Source organism: Alexandromys fortis, unplaced genomic scaffold (assembly GCF_014885135.2).
Source record: "Alexandromys fortis isolate MF-2015 unplaced genomic scaffold, M_Fortis_MF-2015_v1.1 scaffold_9, whole genome shotgun sequence".
Taxonomy (NCBI): domain Eukaryota; kingdom Metazoa; phylum Chordata; class Mammalia; order Rodentia; family Cricetidae; genus Alexandromys; species Alexandromys fortis.
This window is the reverse complement of record NW_026067892.1, coordinates 11,623,515-11,642,905: the sequence shown is the minus strand read 5'-3', so window position 1 is coordinate 11,642,905 and position 19,391 is coordinate 11,623,515. Positions and strand designations below refer to the sequence as shown.

The window sequence follows — 19,391 nt, the reverse complement described above, 5'->3', positions numbered from 1 at the left end:
AGCAAAGCAGAAAGAGAGAGAGAGAGACAGAGACAGAGACAGAGACACAGAGAGAGTACTAATAAGTAGAGTTCTTTTCACTTAACAATCAGGATAGGGTTGTGGCAGATAATGGTGAGAAGCTAAATATGTAGTGGTATCTTGGGCCTCAGTAAGTTTTCATTTGGCAGGTGAGAATAACAAAGAAAAGTTAAGGTCCAGATAGCGGAATAGGAAGGTTCATAGAAAAGGAAGATCAGCATGGATCAATGTGGCTTGTAGCTTCCATGGGTATGGAACATCAAAAAGTGTCACCGGGGAGCTATTTTGTCTCAAGTCTCAGGAAGATCTGGAAGGAAGAGCTATTTAGCCTGTTGTCGTGTGTAACTTCCATAAAAGACCCATGGGTGACAGTGGTGAATTTTCCCCTCCCGTCCCCTGCCCTGATGAGTATCAACCATTGTCTAAAACTAGAGGGACAGCTGTACGTAATGGGTATATAGCAGATTAATGCATGGGACAGTATATGTATATGTATATATGGAGCGGGGCTTGGGGGACTAGGAAGGAAATGGGTTTGGCCGCTTTGGATAGATATGTGGATAAGCAGTAGAGAGAGACATTGAATTTTTATGTGAACCGTGACCTGCTCCCGTGGTGTGTAGGGCTGGGTCCTGCAGCAGATGGGCACAGAAGGCATTGGTACACTAAGAGGTTTGGCATTGTTGAGGTGTGAGCCAATTAAAAATACCTGTCTGTCTTTGGAGCAGCGTGGAAGGAACTCTAAAACTCTAACCCCTTTGTTGTGTGGGTAGGAAACCCAGGATTCAAATTGTTTTATCTCAATTCACTAAAGTTTTTGTGAGAACTAACTAGTAAGACAGTATCCATCCTTGGTGTGTAATAATGGAGGCCTGCACATAGCTGGTATTTGTGAATGTAACCACAAACGTTCACATAGCATAGATGTTTGGAAGAAAAAGTGATCGGTCTTGGTTTTCACCTTTAACCCATTGCTCATGTTTTGCAGACTTGTTCACAAAACCTTATGGCCCATTTTTCTATACTCACCCCATTTTTATGGGATTTTTTCCTAATCCCCCTCCCCCAAAATATGACTTCCTTTTTACTCATTGCTGTTTAAGCATTGGGATGCTCTGGGGTTTCAAAACCTGACTTTTGGGGTTAGGGGAGAGCTGCTGGAATGTTGTCTTAGGGAAAGGACTATAGCTCGGTGGTAGAGTGCTTATCTAGCTTGTACAGGTTCTGGGATGGATCCCCAACACGTGGTGGGTGCAGGGAGACTATTGACCGATAAAAGAATACAGATTAAGTTTATGTTTTTCAGGTAACTAAGCAAGACAAGAACCTCATAAAGCCTCTGTATGACCGATGCAGGATTATCAAGCAAATCTTGTCAACACCGTCCCTGATCCCAACGATTGTAAGTAAAGGTGGCTGCACGATTTGGAAACCTTGGTTGGCACCTTGCACCTATGCTGCTTAGCACTGGGTCCTAGCAGCACAAATGTTACCAAGTGGCCTCCCTAGCTGTGGATACTATGACCCCACAAGCTTCTGTCATCTTCCCTAACCCAGTACTGTGCTTAACAATGATCTAGCAGGAACTGCTATGAACTAGAGCATACCAAACTTGCATGCGTGGGGCCACTCTGAACATAATTCCATTTCTTTGCCTTCCTTTTGGGAGAGCAGAAAAACACAATGGGTTTCAGGGCGGCACTATTAATCTTTAACATAGCTAGGCAAGACAGAATGTCTCCGTTCTGTGTGTGGCGGTTAACAAAACTGGCAGTGCATTCTTTGAAATACGGAGACGTTCTTTTGGTTCTATCTGATCACACTATACTAGATATAAGCAAATTTATCTCAATAAGTAGAAGTACTGAAACTGAGGCTATTTTTAAAAAATAAATTTATAGGCAGATAGAAGCACCACACATCCACTGCGTCGGTTTCAAAACAGCTACTCAAGATATCAGTATAAAAAGCAGCAAATATGAATTTAAGTAAATGGATATGAATTTGAATCTACTTAAGTATGTTTATAATTCTGTATTTTAAAGGATGTTAGGAGAATGATAAATTCTGTCTAAAATGTTCCCTTTGAGGAGGAAGAATAGTTTAAAGGGGAATATGATTCTTACATTTCAAGAAAACCTTTTTTTTTTTTTTTTTTTTGCTGTCAAATTATCAGAAAGGTTAAAGAGTAACTTATAGCTTCTTTGGCCGTCTAAGGGGCCTCTCTAAACTTGAGCATCCTTACCATCCTCTGTATTGACTGTGGGTCCGAGGACTCTGGGTCCGAGGGAACAATTTTTGGATAAGGTGTCTACAGTGCATCTTGCTTTAGCCTGTATTTCTGCTGTGAAGCTGGAGTGCAGGAGGTCTGGGGAAGGGAGGACCCACTTGACTACACAGTGCAACCTGGGCCGTATCCCGAATGCCTGTCTGTCTTCCTTGGACCAGCAAATATAGACAAACTTGGGAAGCACTGTAGCTCAGCATGGATACCTCTTTGCTCCACAGGTTGTTAACAAAAATGAGCAAGGGCTCTTGGTCGTTTCTATTCCAGTTCTTAGCAGCCTTATGGGCTGCTGGCTTGCAGGCTTGTCTACTGGCTTGTAGGGTCTTGCAGTCCTCTTAAATGCTCAAGAGATGTGTAACACTCTGTGACTATTTGACTCTGCTTGTGACAAGCAGGAGGAAGAGGACTCCGATGAGGACTGTCCACAGAGAAGCCAGCAACCTTCTTTACCAGATCCAGTGTCCCGCCTTCCTGTTGGTGATCACCTCACCTACTCTGAGACAGAGCCTATGAGGACCCTCCTACCAGATGAAAAGAAAGAAGGGAAGCAACCAGCTCTCTCCATGTCCAACTTACACGAGGCCACTATGTGAGTGAGCAGCCTGGACGTGGCCTCTCAAAACCCCTGGCGTGGGTACCTTGCCTGCACATTAACAATTCAACATCTGTTCAGGGACTAAACTGTGCTCTCCCGCAGAGAATAGAACTGAAAGTGCCTTAACTGGAAACTACAGAAGGCAGAGCTGTAAAGAGCCACAGGAAAGCCCTACACATGCCATAAGTATTGATGTGCAATTACTTTGATCCTACTTTTCTGTTGTGTCTTGGCACTAGTAACCCTTGTAACCCTTTGCCATGTCAAAGGAGATCTGGTCTTTGAATATTGGACCCAAAGGAGTAAGATCCTTTGTGGGTCAACAGTGTCCAGAGCCCTTCTTTTCTTCCTTTTCTTTTCTTATTACATTCAGAAGACATAGTGTTGCAGATGGGGAATGGCCTTGGCCACCAGTCAGTGAGTGGGGCTTTTGTTGTCTCAGTCAGGAGATGTCTGGACTTGCCTCACTATTCCTGTTATCCAGTGGTTGGCATATGTTTTGACCTTGTGGCCTTTTTGGTTTGTATGTAACATCCCACACTATGAGGTCTTCTTTAACATGCTTATATGTGTGTCCCAAATGGAAATGAGGTAAAACCAAGGACAATACGCAATATTTAGCTTGTTGGGAAAAGAGAATATATCTTTCTTTCTTCTCTCATTCTCTCCAACCTTTGGGTGGTCGTTGTAAAGAAGTCATTTCTAAATTTAGCTGGGTGGGGGCATTTTTGAAATTGATAGACTTGACTTATAGAGAATGCCTGTATATAACTTCAGTGTTCAGTCTCTGAAAGGATGGATTCTACCACAAAGTAGACTGCAGTGGAGTGTCAGCCCTTCCCTGGGTTCGTTTCATTCCCAAGGGCTTTGTCCTTCTCCCCTCACTCTAAGGACGTAATATTTTCCCTCTTGTCGCTCTATCTTTGCAAACATTGGTGTGTATTCATTCCTTGGATGCCTTCTCTGTCCTATCATCTTCTTACCTCACCGTAACTGTCACCATTTTTCACAGCAGATGCAGTACACCGTCCTTTTCTGTGCCTGTGACCCTGTTCATGTCAGGGAATACTAGGCTTATGTACTGTGTCTGCACTGAGGCCACGTTTACAGTGTGGGCCACGCTTACTCGGAATGTTCTTCCGTGATCACTCCCTAGTCATTCTGTGCCCAGTTTGCTGATCTAATGCAGCCGTGATCACTCAGCCAGGCTGGTGCTCAGTAACGGCAATTGTGTTTCACCTGACACAGGCCAGTCCTTCTTGACCATCTCCGGGAGACCAGGGCTGACAAGAAGAGGCTACGGAAAGCCCTGCGAGAATTTGAAGAGCAGTTTTTCAAACAGACAGGAAGGTAAGTGTGGGCAGTTTTTTATGCCAGTATTTCCTAAAGAACTACGGTTCAGAATGAACTCTGCTTTTGTAGGAGAGGGATAAGATGTCGGTCCTAGCTGAAGACCATGTGTTTGGACAATGCAGTACACCATGGTAATACTGTGAGGGATGTTTTTCTGGGGTGTCGATGTTAATAGCTGCCAGGTGTTAACATCAGTCTTTGCAAAATGACAGCCGAGCTCTGAAAATGCTTTAATGTCTGAACTTCATCCCAACTACCAAAATTAACTAAGCTTAAAATGTCCTTGATTTTGAGCCCTTGCTCTTAGATTTTTAATTCCATGAGTTATTCTCGAAGTATTAGAAGAATGCTTTCCTTTAATGTCCCCTCTAACCTTCACCATGCATCTCTGTTTTATTCCAGGGTTTAGTCAAAAGTTCATAGCTATTTTTCTTTCCCTGAAATATTTAGTTGGACCATCTGTCTTCCTATGCTTTTCTGTGTCCACCCAGCTGGTTACTATACCTTCTTTAATTTCCTGTAATTTTCAGTGTTACCAACAAAACTGTATTTTTTGTCAGGTAAGGAATGTTAGTGTCTTTTGGAGAAGAGGCAATGTACTTAGCTGTCCTCAGTCTCTGTTTACACAAGTCATGGCTTCCTAACTTATCCAAGGAGACAGAGAATCTCACTGATTGTGTGTATATAAAAATCTATTCATCAGCATATTTGCAACAACACACTGGCAAAGGGTAGTGTTACTTAAAGACATGGAGCAGAGATTGAGGCTAAAGGGATGTAAAGAAGGCACACACACACACACACACACACACACGCATGCACCATATGGACATTACAGTCCCCTGCCAGTTACGAAAGGACCTTTAATGACCTGGCTCATGTATCTACTAATAGACTGTATCTCCTTTTCTGCAGAAGTCCACAGAAGGAAGACAGGATGCCAATGGCGGATGAGTACTATGAATACAAGCACATAAAAGCCAAACTGAGACTGTTGGAGGTCCTCATCAGCAAGCAGGACGTGGCCAAAACTATTTGAGGTTTGGCTCTGATCAGTTCCACCCAAGATAAAGTCAAGTTTATTTTCCTCTATTGTTCTTGCTAAGTAGTTTTGATGTACTGAAAACTGAGCACTTTAGAGATAGTATTAGCTGTTTTTACAAAGGAAGAGCTAGTGCACTCATACACGAGAAGGGATTTAAATAGGGAAATAGTAGGTAATATTGGGATCGGTAAAAGCATTCACCCTACTCCACACAAAACTGAAATCCACAGTCAAATGTAATTGTCTCAAAAAAATCTAATATCTTGTCAAACCTAACATCACACATAGGCAGACTACCTGCTAGGGAAGGTTTATTCGTGCCCAAAGATTGACCTCATTGATGTATGGAAAAGAACAGGGTTTAAATTAACTGTGAGACAAGGAAAACTTCTGCTCTTCATCCAGGGAGAAAAACAGCTGTTAAGAAGGTAATTTAAACGAGACAACATCCACTACCTTGTCCTGTATGTCTGTAGGCGTTCTAAACACCCTAAAGTACACCCGACTGTGTCACTAATCTCTTACTTCTACATGAAAATAGTGCATTATCTGATCTGTTATTTGAACACTTACATTTCTGGTTACCAAAGTTCATTTGGATGGCATGTACTTTGTGAATTACCTTTGTCTATAACTGACAAATGTTTATATTGAAATAAAATATTAAAAATTTAAAATAGGTATTTTGGATAGGTGTGTCTGCAGTATAATAACTCAATGTGACCATAGTGTTATTGCTAATGTTCTTGTTTCCTACACTAAGATTATATAACTATTTTTCCATTGGAAATACGCATCTTTCCTAATGTTCCAAGGTCTGTACTTTATAAAGTGAAACAACTTTCTTGAGTTGCACTCATTCTGCACAGGGTCAAAAGCTTGGAAATCACCAAAACACCTTTTATTTGCTTTTTTTTAGTGATCTAGCTTTTTCTCCATTCATTTAAAGCACATTTATTGGGTTTGGTTTTTGTAAGATCAAGTAACAGATAGACATTTTCTCACTTTCAACTTTGTTCCTATTTCTGTTTTCTGTATTTTTAAGCATGGTGTTGAAGAAACTCAGATTTTTTTTTATATTGCTCGGGCAGAAAAAGATACTGATTCCAGAAGCGGACTCTATCAGAGGCATATTGTTTTCTCTGTAGTCACCTGATGTTTTGAATCTTTGATGAATCAGAGTAACGGCCTTCATAAATTTGTTTAATTGAAGTCATCTACTTGTAACAGGACAGATACACAACTATTTAAGGTTTACAAATTACATCTTTGATAAGGGAAATGGTTTCGTGAGATGTATACAATTGCTATTAAAATGTATCTATATTCTATATGATTGTAAATATTTTATACAACATACAAATAAAATATTTTTCTATTATATTTATTATGTTGAAGCACAGTAACTTTCCTGTTAGCTAATATAAATAACATAAATAACACTGTCAAACAACATGGTGGAAGTGCTGACAATCTAGGCTTTAAGATTTAACTCATGCTGCAATTACACCCTTTCATGCGGTTTGGAGTTATCCCAATATTTATTCAGTAGATTAAATGGATGCATATTTAAACACCATTTAGAAGCCATTATTTTGTACTTTGCTAAAGCGGTCTATATAACTGTCTTGTTATGTTTGGCATAAAGGAAACATAAAAGCATTGCAGCATCTAGGCAAACAAAGTGTCAGGACAACTTGGGGACATCCTTGGAAGTGGTGGACAGGGTGGGCCAGAAGAGACACAGAAAGGCTCTGAATGGTAGTTTGCTTTTTGTGACAGCGGCATATGCATGCTTCAGTGGGACATCTGGTGATGAAAATGGACAACAGAGGGCAATGCTCCTATGGGAAGACAGGGCAGGGAAGGGTACGAAAGTGGCGTTAACGTCCAACACTGATGTTACAGGTTTTGCAGCTGGGGTCTTTCTTTGCATTTGCAGTAGACAAACTCATGAGCTGATGACCAGTGATTTCTGCCACGGTGCCCAGAGAAAGAGCCACGGGGTCAGTGTAAATGACTTCTAAAATGACATCCTGGGCGTGGTGGTACACCAGCGCCCCATCTTCTTCCGTACAGGTCAGAAACTTATTATCCTTGGAATTGAGTTGAGGAAGGCGCTGCTTACAGAATTCATCTCCTGGTGATCCCACAGGGGCAATGACAAGAATCACATAATGATAAGCAGTGTACATACAGTAGAAGTCCCCAAAGTATAAGTTAGTATTGGGGTTGAAAAGTTTTTCTGCTGCAATCTCAAACCTGTATCTTCCATACGGTGAATCCTGGGGTGGCTTCCCTGTGTTGAACTCAGTGCTGCAGCTGAAGAAGATGCCTTCTAATTTCCCACTGATGGGTGAGCCGTGGCTGCCACTATTATCCTTGACAGAAGGCTGCATGGCATTCCCATGGTGTTCTCTGCGGGAGAAAGGAGATAGCCACTGCTCAGTACAATAGTGGGAAATTTACTGATTTACAGATTTGGATAGCACAACAATCTCTACCTACTGTTAAAGACTTGGATGGCCCGGCTTTCACCAGACCAAGGGTAATATATCTTTTGACAGTACTACCACAGCCTTGGACCTAAGATAAAGATGATCTACAAGCCTTGGAGGTCCTTAACAATGAAATAAATTTCCTGGACTGACTGAAAAACTGAACTGCAATTAGAAATCTTACAGGTGAAATTAGCTCCATTTGAACTTCAGGGGTTTCATAAGTGACATTAAAAAGAAAACTAAGTATTAAATATATGAACACTGCTAAGTAGAACTTGGTTTAAATGTGTGCTATCTACCAAGGATTGTCCATCCTGTCTGGTGACCCCAGAACTGGGCTGCTGCTGCCATGGACTGGGGCATCTCTCAGCGTTCATTCTCAGAGACCGCAGGAAGATCTCCACTGTGCTCTGGTCTCAGAGACTACAGGAAGGTCTCCGTCATACTCTGGTTTGAAGACAGCAGCTGTGGTGTCAACTCTTGGAGTCTCCTGTCCTTCTGGGGTACTTTGTGACTGTCCTCTCCACAGGATCCAGTACCATCAGTGCTAGACTGTGGAGTTACTCCCTAATGAGCCACAGAGGGCTAGACCACTGATAGCAGGGGCATCATTGCAAGACAAATCAGGGACTACCCTTCACTTCTGTGATCAAACCCAAAAGCAACTAGCCTAACGAGTTCAATATGCCATCTGAATGATGTCAGAGTGAAAAATTGTTCTTACTGTCGATGTTTCATAGAATTTTGACTTTCTTCCACATGCACAGACTGAGAAAAATGAAATAGAGTAACTCGAAAGGAAGCCAATCCATAATATATGAAATGCTTCAAAAACAATTCAGAGTGAGGATTCCAAGGAAACTCATTAGAATCCAGATAAAAAATGCAACACAACAAGAAAGTAAATTTCAATGCATAACAGATTTTCCAATAAAATCATGAAATAGAATCAATCAGAAACATTGTGCAAAATACTTAATACAATGGCAAGCTGCCAAAATACATGAGGATAGAATTTCTGAACCTAGGAGGTCTTTAAGTCAACAAAAGAATAGAACAAAGACAGCCTGTAAGATTTAAAAACAAATGTTCTCCTCATACCAGTTTCAGAAGTTAACAAAGTGGAATTAATTTTTTTTGAAGAAGTAGATTTTTTTTTTTTTTTGAGACAAAGTCTCACTTTGAAGCCCCAGGTAGCCTCAAGTTGAGAATTTCCCAACTCAGCATCCCAAGTGCTGGCACAATACCACACCTGGCTGAAGACGGAATTTCTACTGCCCTGGTTTTTATTACACAGTGTTTATCAACTGTCATAACAGAATGTTCGTTATTGACTGCTGGTCACAGAAGACCCACAGGTCAAGTGATAGTACATTCACACTACAGAAGGCAGACAGTTAAAAAAAAACCTGTTAAGGTGTATATTTTAAATGTAAATTGGTAAAACTACTTATTAATGTGAAATATTACTTATTAATGTGAAAAGAGAACCTAACCCTTTTAGATATAATTGTATAGCAAAAGCCCTAGAAGGAAGGCCCAACATGTTTTCAAATTAAGATTAGAGTGAAGACACAAAAAACAGACTTTCACGGCTAATCTCTATTTCTGCCTTGGGAGCCTGTAGAGTTATAGTTCTTATTATTTAGAAGTAATTAAAAGTAAAAACTTTTACTCTCTACTTAGGCTGGACAGAAGTGTTTTGCACCTTATGTTTTGGCCATTTTAACCCAGACCAGACACAGGTTACCTCTTGCAGCTTGTTTGACAGCACCAGCTATTCTCATTTGCCCCCAAACCCACTGCCCACTCTTTGCCTTCTATGTGGCCTGAGACTCTATCATCCAGTTCCTTGACACTTTCCTCTCTGTGAATTCCCAGTGTGAGGCACCCCACAGCAGATCTAAGACACAGAGGAAGCGAGCCTTGGGTGTCTTCCTGACTTCCTCATGTCTGAACTCTGTGGCTCCAGAAAGGCTGGCTTCTGTCTCCTGCTGCTGGGTGGGTGACAGGATTACCTTCCGTTCTCAAGAAGAGTAAAACTGCATCTTGATATTTGCAGGTTGCTTTAGTGTCTTATTAGTAGCTCAACTCTGTTTATACTTTCATAAATGGAAGTCCTATTGAGTTCTCTCCAGAATTCCCCAGTGCTTCTTTTTCTTGCTGGATGCCTACCAGCATGTTAAAGAATAGAAAGTCCAAGGTCGTACTCTGGCAAGGAAGGTTTGTTTGTTTGCTTGCTTTTTACCTACCACCATAGTTAGAACAGCAGCAGGCCTCAGAATCCTCCACCTGACAACTATCTAATGGAGCTTGTTAAAAATGTAGGTTCCAGGAAACACGACGTCACAGGGAGGCCTTGTGAGAAACAGTGGGCTGTCCAGGAGCAAAGACTGTATTTTCTCCAACTCCAATTGTTGTCTTCTTCACTCAGTTTTCATGAGTTTTCGATGCACCTTGGAATAAATTTCTTCAGAACTTATTCCATTTGGGGGTTTCTCAGATAAAATTCACAGGCATATGTTGTTTATAACCTTTGGAACTATTCCAGCTCCATGAGTCTCAGCCCCACCTTCCTGTCCTTTCTGGATCTCCGAGAACCCGAAGCGGTGTTCCACATAGTCATGGTATCTGACAATCCTTATTTTCAGTTTGCATAGTATCTATTTGCTCTTCGAGTTTATTGGTATTTTTTCCTCTTGTCCTGCTCCAGTCCACCCACTGCTGTTTTCTATTCCTACTGTGACTCTGTCCACATACTGTGTTTAAATCAGTTCTAATGTGCATTTTCGTTCCCAGTGTGTTTTCAATTGCCTATCAAAAGTTTTTTTATGTGTATGTTCTATAAGTTAGAGCTGTGTTGATCTTCAGTATTCCTTCCTTGTCCAGGTTCTGTGTTTATTGATTATTGATGTGAGACTATGGGTCTGATTTAAATCTAATATTTCAGTAGGCCTCTCTGACTATATACTAGAGAGGGTCATTTTATTATTACTAGATAAGGAAGAATATCTAAATTCTCCTTTAGGTATCCAGTAACATTAAGGTGAGAATTCAAGTTTCCACTGGACTCAGCGAACACAGTCTGGCTGGGACAGATGATTCTCTCCAGTTGTCTTCAGTAACAGAACTGTAAGCCTCACTCCCTACAGTCGGTGGCAGGAAGTTTAGGCTCCTGACTCAGTCAGTATTCAGCATTCTTGGAACCACTCTAGCAGGAGATCAGGTAGAGTAATTACAAGGGTGGAAAGACTCCACTGGCCTCTGCTGGTAGCATGTGACTGATTCCCACACACCCACGGCTTTGGCTGAAAGTGGATGCAGCAGTTTTCTCCTGGTCCTTTGGGTAAAGGGTCAGGCCTTTTGTGCTTATGATCTGTGCCATGGGCATCTCTAGGTTGCCAGTTTCTTTAGCACACGGTCTAGCACGTATGAGGTAAATGGAGACACAGAGAACTAACCCCGTATTTTTTCAGCGTTTTTAGTTGAGCCAAGTTCCACTTTCTACCTTTTATTTCATAGTCTTGTATTTTATACGAAAATTTGAGGATTTTAAATTATCCTTGGGAGGAGGAACAGGAAAGCCTTTATCTATTTTATTTTGGGTCACTTCACTCTCCTATAAACCCCAGGTACTTATGTGCCCCTGTGAGTACGTTTCCATGGAATAATAAAAGTAGGGGACATACGCAGAACTTGAAGCTTTGAAACGTGTCTTACTTTCAGTGACAGAACACCAACTAGGAGGACAGATGGTTTGGCAGCAAGAGCACAGGCATTGCTACACTGGTCTACCAAGCACAGGGGAGTCTTGAAAAGCCAGCCAGGTAGAGAGACACCCAAGGTAACTAGTGAACAGGAACAAGGGCAAGGGAGCAAGAGATTTTCAGTCAAGGTAAGGACATGCTCATTTAGTGTTATTTATTTATTTATTTTAGACGAGACCAAAATTAGTTCAGAATTTATCCATGATTTTTTCAGTTATGATGATCTGTGAAGATTATCAGGTAATTGTAAGATTCATTCATAGCCAATCAAGCATTCTGAAGATAACATCTTAAAGGGATCCTAATCAAGGAAATGTATCTTGATGATAGTTTACTAATTAAAAGGAAAATCAAGAACCATGGAAGTAAATGTTCTTACTAAAGTTCACTGCATAGGAGACTGAAGTATTTTGTTTTTGTTGTTGTTGTTGTTATTTGTAGTTTTGGGGTTTGAGCCTCAACCACTACACGCCAGGCAAGCACGCTGTCAGAGCTCCATCTCCAGCTGAGAAAGGGCTTCTTCTTCTTCCTTTTGTAAATAAGGCTTTAAAAAAAATGCTGAAGTCTACCCATGCCCTAGTAACTGCATTTGTATGTAATACTTCAAGATATAATTTACATGGGTTTTACTAGATGTTATTTTTGGAATTAAAACAAAAGTACATTCTGTTGTTGGTACACACATCTTTCATGCTTATGGGCTGGAATTAAATCATGTAATGTGTACAATTACTTTATCCTTTTCCAGGTGCTCTGATGCTAACTTTTTGTATTTTTTGGAAACATTTCTGAGAACGAATTAAGCAAATGTTAACAGTTATAGAAAGGCTCTTCCCATGGAAGAATCAAAAATCCTAGAGAAATACTGACCTCCAGTGGCCACACTTAGCAGTCATTGGCAGGATCCCAGGAACCCGAACCTACACCCAAGATCTGTTTTCTGTTGATGTGTTTCTTTTGGAGGCAGCAGCAAGAGTGGAAATTTTTTGGTTTTCAAATTTTATGCTAAAAATATAGAAACTTCTCTTGCTGAATATACCAAATCATTCTGCATTAGCAGCTGATAAGCACAATAATTTGCCATTCAGTTTAAATTAAGTGAATGGCATCCACCAGAAATTATATAAACTTTAGGCTGGTTAAGAGAACAACAGAATGAAATTTGAATTTATAAGATATTCAAACAAAAGGCAGATATGTTGGCCTTTCATCAAAATACATACAAATACCTGGCACAACAAAGCACTTGGCTTTTGTTCAAAAGGTGGAGGGGGGGTGGTAGAAAACATCCCCTCAGGCTCTTGTGGTTGAACATTTGGTCTCCAGCTGGTGGCGCAGTTAGAGCACGGGGTAGAACCAACCTTGCTAGTGGAAGGAGTCCCTGGGGTGGGCCCTAAGGAGGGGCTAGCCTAGCACTTCAGGCCATGGTCTACCAAGTTGTCTGGTGCTCTAAGAGTGCTGCACTGCCTGTCCCCATGTCTTCCTGGACAGCAGGAGGGCAGAATCATTCCTCACAGGTTGATTCTCTCAGGTTCATGACCTCAGTGGTGAATAAAGTGACTAAGGAATAATTCTTCTAGAACACATATGCTAGACATTTCTTTCTCAGTGCTACTGCATTCGCCACAGCTTGGAGCTCATTTTGAAACATGATTTTGATTTCAAAGAAATTAGAAAAGTATGTAAAAAAAAGAAACAAGACGTTCTTGTTTTCATAAATAGTGCTTTCAAGTAAAAAAATCCTTTATAACTCTAAAGTGATTAGAGTTCTTATTTATTATGTTGTTGTTTTGATATAGGTCTCTTGGCTGTTGCCTAAGCTGAGCTAGAACTCAAAGTGACCTTCCTGCCCCTCCTCTCAAATGCTAGTACTATCAGGGTGAGCCGCCACAACCAGCCTAAACAAAACAAAACAGATACTTTGGGTTGTGTGTACAAGTTCAGAACCACTGTACTATGTCATTTTAAAAGCCTTTGCTCTTGGGGCTGGAGAGATGGCTCAGCAGATTAGAACGGTTGCTGCAATTCTAGAGAATTCATGTTCAATTCCCAGTTCACGTGATGACTGACAACCACCTGTAACTACAGTTCCAGGCAACCCTACACCCTCTCTGGCCTCTGTGAGAATGTGGTATATAGACATACATGCAGTCAAGATACCCAAACAGGTAAATAATAGTGATTCTTACCTAACATAGTCAAAATACTCTTTGTGCTGGTTCCGATAGAACACGGAGAACTTAAGCATGCGTCCCGCAATCACGTCAGCCTTCTCCAGCAGCTGTGTTAGATGAACTTTTGAGTAATCTGAAACATTTAAAAGTCGATTATTGAGGACCACAGTACTAAAACTGCCAGCTACATGCTTTATAAATTAGGGACTGTTAATACACATCTTTAGGGAGTTAAACTTGATAAATAGGAAGGTATCAAGAAAAAAATTTGTTGTCTTTCTGTGGCTTATTTTTATTTCTATATAAATATTTTTGTGGTTCAAGGTTATTTCTTAGAATATTCTTGTAATTTTTAATCTTTCAAATGAAAGATTCTGAAGCAACCATGTTCAACAGCCAAGCAAGTGGCACTCGACAGCACATCTTCCACCAGCACCCCCACCCACCAGCACCGTACCCACCAGTACCCGTACCCACCAGCACCTACACCCACCAGCACCTACACCCACCAGCACCCCTACCCACCAGCACCCCTACCCACCAGCACCCCTACCCACCAGCACCCACCAGCACCCCTACCCACCAGCACCCCTACCCACCAGCACCCCTACACATCAGCACCTCTACCCACCAGCACTCCTATACACCAGCACCCCACTCAAGGGCATAGATAAAACTTAGAGGAAATGGTTCTGGACCACTTGCTAAACCTGAACAGCAAGTATTCTTCATCTTTTAACTATGAAAATAAAGAAGGGTAATTTATAGAGAAATACTGTAGAACAGTTAAAAGCTGAATTGTCATTTTCCTTGTAATTCTGCACAAATGCTATGAGATGTAGGAAAAATGAGAAAGCCATAGAGATTGCTCTATGAAAACATGCTTTTACTTCCTTTTATTGCTTGAAGTAAAAAAGAAAATGCATTCACCTGACAGCTTATGCATCAGAGCATGTGTGTGTGTGTGTGTGTGTGTGTGTATTGGAACCACCAAAGACCTTCTTTAAGCTAACGAAATTATAGTATTTCAGCCCTTTTTTTATTTTGGTACAAAGTAGCCTCTGGCAGATAAATTATGTAGCTCCCTCGAGTGGAAAAATACCAAGATATTTTTTGTGTGTATTTACACACAAAAATGCTTGTGCTCCAGGTGGGGTTCTACTTACTAGCAATACTTACCAGAAGTGCTTCAGATTTTGAGTTTGGGGAGTTTATAATATTTGCATATACTTTAATGGTTTTATTATTTCAAAAATCAAAACTGATTCAAAGTTTAAAATATTCTGGGCACTTTTATCAGTGCTCAAATGTTTCAGATTTCAGGGGCCGAAGAGATGGTACAGCAGTTAAGAGCACTTGTTGCTCTTTCAGAGAACCTGGTTCAATTCCCAGCACCTACATGTGAGCACCGTGTGGTTACAGGGACCTGATGCCCCTTTCGGCCCCACCCCACACTAACACACAGGCATTTGTGCAGGCACTCATACATACATATTTAAAAAGGTTCAGATTCAGAGCATTCCAATTTAGACTTCTTGGTTGTGGCTATTCTACAACAGCACAGCATCAAAAGACAGCATGTCTGTATGTCTGACTTAAACCTTTAATGCAGATATGCTATAGAGATGGATACTTTGCATTGGTATGGATCTTGCTCTATTGATAAAAATTAAGGTGAAGGACCTCCACAAACCTTCCTGGTGCCATAAAAACAAATAAAAGGGATTCAGGAAAAGGACTAAATGTGAGGTGGATTCCAGGGCGGGATAGGAATTACAACGTGATAGAGCAGACACAGGGACGTTATCTCCAGAGAGCTCTGCTTGCTGTTAGTACAATATTGGCATCTTTAGCTGTTTCACTTCTGATTACCAAACTATCATAATTATACTTAACTTATCCTACACTATTTCTTTATATTTTAACATCTCTGACGCTGCCTAACAATAAATGCAATAAGAAAACATTGCCATATTTAATTGGCAATTTTCTTTATGATACATTAAAACAGGGGCTCTTATAATCCATGAGATATAGGGAAATATAAGCAAATATGGTACTTGTGAGAAACTTTACCTTGTTTTCAAATACTGAAATCTTTGGCAGTCAAGAGTGTTAACATTCTTAGCAGCTTCGTCATAGAACAAACAAAGAGGTAGGAAGATAAAACCAAAATGAGACAGACTTTCGGCCACTTAGCACACCCTTAGAGTTGACAGATACCAGGATAAGTAGTAGCTAATCAAGAGCTGCATCTGAAAGAATGCAAGTGTGTGGCCATGTAAGAAGGGGTTGGATCTTATCTGAAGTTTGCCACAGATGCGGGAGTTGCTAAGCAACCTGGAAACTGATGAGTGAATTGTTCTCTAGATTTTTTTCAACAAGCTCTTTCATGTTAAACAGCCTCTTTCTAATTTGCTTTTCTGTAGCTGAGCACATGTATGTGCACAGTGTGGAGGCCAGAGGTCACCTCAAGTGTCAAGTGCCATCCACCTTATTTTTTGAGACAGGGTCTTTCACTGGCCTAATGCTTTCCAAGAAGCTAGGCTCCTTGTCTTCAGAGTCCCAGAGATCTGCCTGCCTTTGCCATTCCAGAGCCTGGATTACAAGCATGTGCCACCACGCCTGGCTTTTTAAAGTGGGTTCTGGGATTCGTCAGGTCCGCATGCATGCAAGGCAAGCAGTTTACCATCAGAGCTATCTATCTCCCTAGCCCTCTCTGAATTTGTTTAATAGGAAAAATGTCATCCAGGTAAAGAGGAATCAGTAAAGCCCCATCCTAACCGACAAAAGGAGAGGATGGCAAAAGTGCTCTAGGGCACTCAACAAACACACTCTGTGTGACTGAGTGGACAGAGAAGCAGGAGGAAAGAATGCCAGCGCTTCCATGAAAATACTGGACCACTCAAATGGAGTGTGGGGTTCCAGCAGAGAACAGGCCCTCCACATCAGGTTTCTCAGACAGATGACTGCTTAGGAAGTTTGTAATGAATCAAAGATGCACAAACAGGGCAGTAGTTTATAAACAGCCTTTTCAAGCTCCTCCAGAACTTAGGTAAAAATAACAAATATTTCTGTTGGGCATCTGCCTAGGTCTGTCTCTAACCTAAGTGCTGTTTCTGGTTTCTTTCCTTCAATATTTTGAAAATGACACAGTGAAGGATAAATAGATATGAACACCCTCTTTACAGGATGAGGGTCCATGAATATTAACTTTATTCAGAAATTGCATCAGTTTTTATTTCTCTTTGAAAAAAACTACACATGCAGCAAAAGGCAGTCTGATTCCACCACTTAAGTTGCTTGTCTGAGAACTCAGCTCCCTCCAACCAATACGATACCCATTAAGCAATGCTACCAACAGCACCACACCTCCGATGCAATGCTTACTCGCCTTGTAGGTACAAAGAGTGTATGTTGATGATTAGCTTTTCTAGAACGTTAATCAGTATAAACCACAGCTCCTTACCTGCTGTACAGAATTCTATAATTTCACTCCATTCAGACACAACATAATCACCATCAACTTGTTTTGAGGCAGTCTGCACCGCTACTGTATACTCAGTCCTTGGGCTCAAAAACCAGTGTCCGCGAACAGTCATTGGCAAGGGAACCGCTTTTGCCACCAATTTTGTTGGAACATCCTAGGAGGATAAAAAGGAAGATGAGGCAATAAAGAATAAAGGGGAGGAAATAGTAGGCAAGGAAGAGCTAGGGAGACAGGAAGGCTATAAAATAACCTTCATCAACTATAAATAATAGAGAGGAACCTAAACTCCTAAGAGCAGGGCTCCTGTTTGAGAACATGCAACAATTATTATATTTACATGCTTATTCTCTATATGCAGAAATTAAGGCCCTGGAAGAACAAGAGACAGTCTCCACATCCTACAATCCAGAAACAGAAAAGGACCTGCACTCTAATCATCATTTATAACATACTGTTTTCTCCTGTACATGCTCTCTTCTTCAATACAGTTTTTAAAAAAGAGCATAAAAGAACTAAGATTAATTGATTTAAAGTCTACTAAGTTAAAAATATATTCGCTTGATTCTTATGACTTGATAATCTTACTAGAGGGGTTCATTACTAACTGTTTAGTATGTAAAGGAGAGAATGCTTTTAAAGTAAATATTAAAACATGAATTTGTTTCACATTCGTACTAGGTAACTTTCATAAAAGTATGGTGTCTGAGAAAGCTTAGGTCTTTTTGACCCCCAATTGATTACCTGCTGTTTGAACACTCACTACATTTTCAAAGTTGTGGTATCCATGGGTGAAGTAGAGGTCAAGCCTTGAAGTAGTCATCTTTTAATGTTAAGCATATCAAACATTCTTCAAAAAGCAAATGACAGCAAAAAGAACACCCAAAACCAAACTGGAATTTGATAATAATGACCAATGAATAGTATTCTGCAGTATGTAAATCCTCATTATGTTTAGTTTCTGTAACCATGAAAGACATTTCCAGAAACATAAGATGCATTGAATTTTCTGAGGTTAAGACTGAGTAGCACTATCTTCTTCAAAGACCATGTTTATGTCTGTTTTCATCATCAGTAAAAGCAACAAAGCCTAAGAGAAACACTCAAGCCAGGAAATGGTTACTCCTAACAGCCACATCTGGAGGAAGAGCTGTCTCACAAAGGGTGACGGCAGAAACAGCAGGTAAATGTTACATATTACAACATGTGAAGGTTAGTAATTTTCAAACAAAATAAAGCACCCCCTAAATTTTACTTTTTAGGGCATTTTTTAAGGCCTAATGTGTTTAAACAAAGTCCCACAATTTTATAAGTCAATCAGTTTGATTCAGGGAAGAATGGGTGCTTCATTGGAAAACTATTCAGAGCTGATGGCATCTTTTTTCCCTTCTACTTCAGTGGAAAGAATTTTACGGTTTGGTAAACAATTTAGCCATTTTTGTCTACATGGAATAACTGAATTCTGAGTGGGGTAGCTGTCCTATCCCCTTCAAACTCCACTGCCCTCCCCAAGCCGGTTTTGACTTCATTTGTGTAGATTTTAATATAACTGATTTATAAGTGGATTATATCTTGAACTATCCTGATAGCACAGGATCAATTTCTTTTAATGAGTTAAAGTTTGCTATTTTTATCTTTGCATATAGTCGCGATTTACCCTTTCACATGGTATTTCATTTTTCTTCAAAATTTTATTATGGGGATAAAGTTTTAAATCACACATAATTTTGTTTCTTAATGCCAAATATCTAAGTCATTAAAATTATTCTTTCTTTCAAAATGTCTTGATATTTAAAATGTTTTCAAGATGCAATGACTGTACATGTTCACTAGGTTTACCTTGTGTTTAAATTTATTAGAATTCTTGTTCTCTTTCTTGTTGAGGTCAATGAAATAGTGTGTAATACGGTCCTTTGACTTCGAGTCCATCTCCCATGAGATCTTGAAGGAGTCACATGTGATGTTACTTATTTTGATGTTATGTGGGACAGGGAGTTCTTCCATTTCTGCTATGCCACTGTCTTGTGATTTGTTACCTGCCAGAAAATAATGCATAGAAAATTAGCTTTTGATGAGTTTTTCCAGTATTCAATGTCTTTAGTGGCATATGTATTTCTGAATTTAAAAGTACTAAATCTAAGATTCCATTTTGCTCATGAAG

At 40.3% G+C, this 19,391-nt stretch overlaps 2 protein-coding genes across 12 annotated transcripts in view; one reads left to right on the top strand and one right to left on the bottom strand.

Moving 5' to 3' along the window:
• Fam13c (family with sequence similarity 13 member C) overlaps nucleotides 1-6,684 on the top strand; it is a 183,339-nt gene extending 176,655 nt beyond the window's left edge. For 9 of the 10 annotated variants that reach the window (XM_050140337.1, XM_050140371.1, XM_050140355.1 and 6 more), the window contains 4 exons: nucleotides 1,328-1,423; nucleotides 2,701-2,897; nucleotides 4,152-4,253; nucleotides 5,172-6,684. In XM_050140337.1, the coding sequence (XP_049996294.1) occupies nucleotides 1,328-1,423; nucleotides 2,701-2,897; nucleotides 4,152-4,253; nucleotides 5,172-5,295 (519 nt within the window). In that variant the 3' untranslated portion in view covers nucleotides 5,296-6,684. The remainder of the gene's footprint in view (nucleotides 1-1,327; nucleotides 1,424-2,700; nucleotides 2,898-4,151; nucleotides 4,254-5,171) is intronic. The other variant, XM_050140315.1, reaches the window with a different exon arrangement.
• Nucleotides 6,685-6,812: 128 nt separating this feature from the next.
• The window catches only part of Phyhipl (phytanoyl-CoA 2-hydroxylase interacting protein like), a 30,239-nt gene continuing 17,660 nt past the window's right edge, over nucleotides 6,813-19,391 (bottom strand). For both annotated transcript variants that reach the window (XM_050140390.1, XM_050140398.1), the window contains exons 2-5: nucleotides 19,070-19,266; nucleotides 17,213-17,387; nucleotides 13,759-13,876; nucleotides 6,813-7,719 (exon numbers count right to left, since the gene is read on the bottom strand). In XM_050140390.1, coding sequence (XP_049996347.1) covers nucleotides 7,185-7,719; nucleotides 13,759-13,876; nucleotides 17,213-17,387; nucleotides 19,070-19,266 — 1,025 coding nt within the window. In that variant the 3' untranslated portion in view covers nucleotides 6,813-7,184. The remainder of the gene's footprint in view (nucleotides 7,720-13,758; nucleotides 13,877-17,212; nucleotides 17,388-19,069; nucleotides 19,267-19,391) is intronic.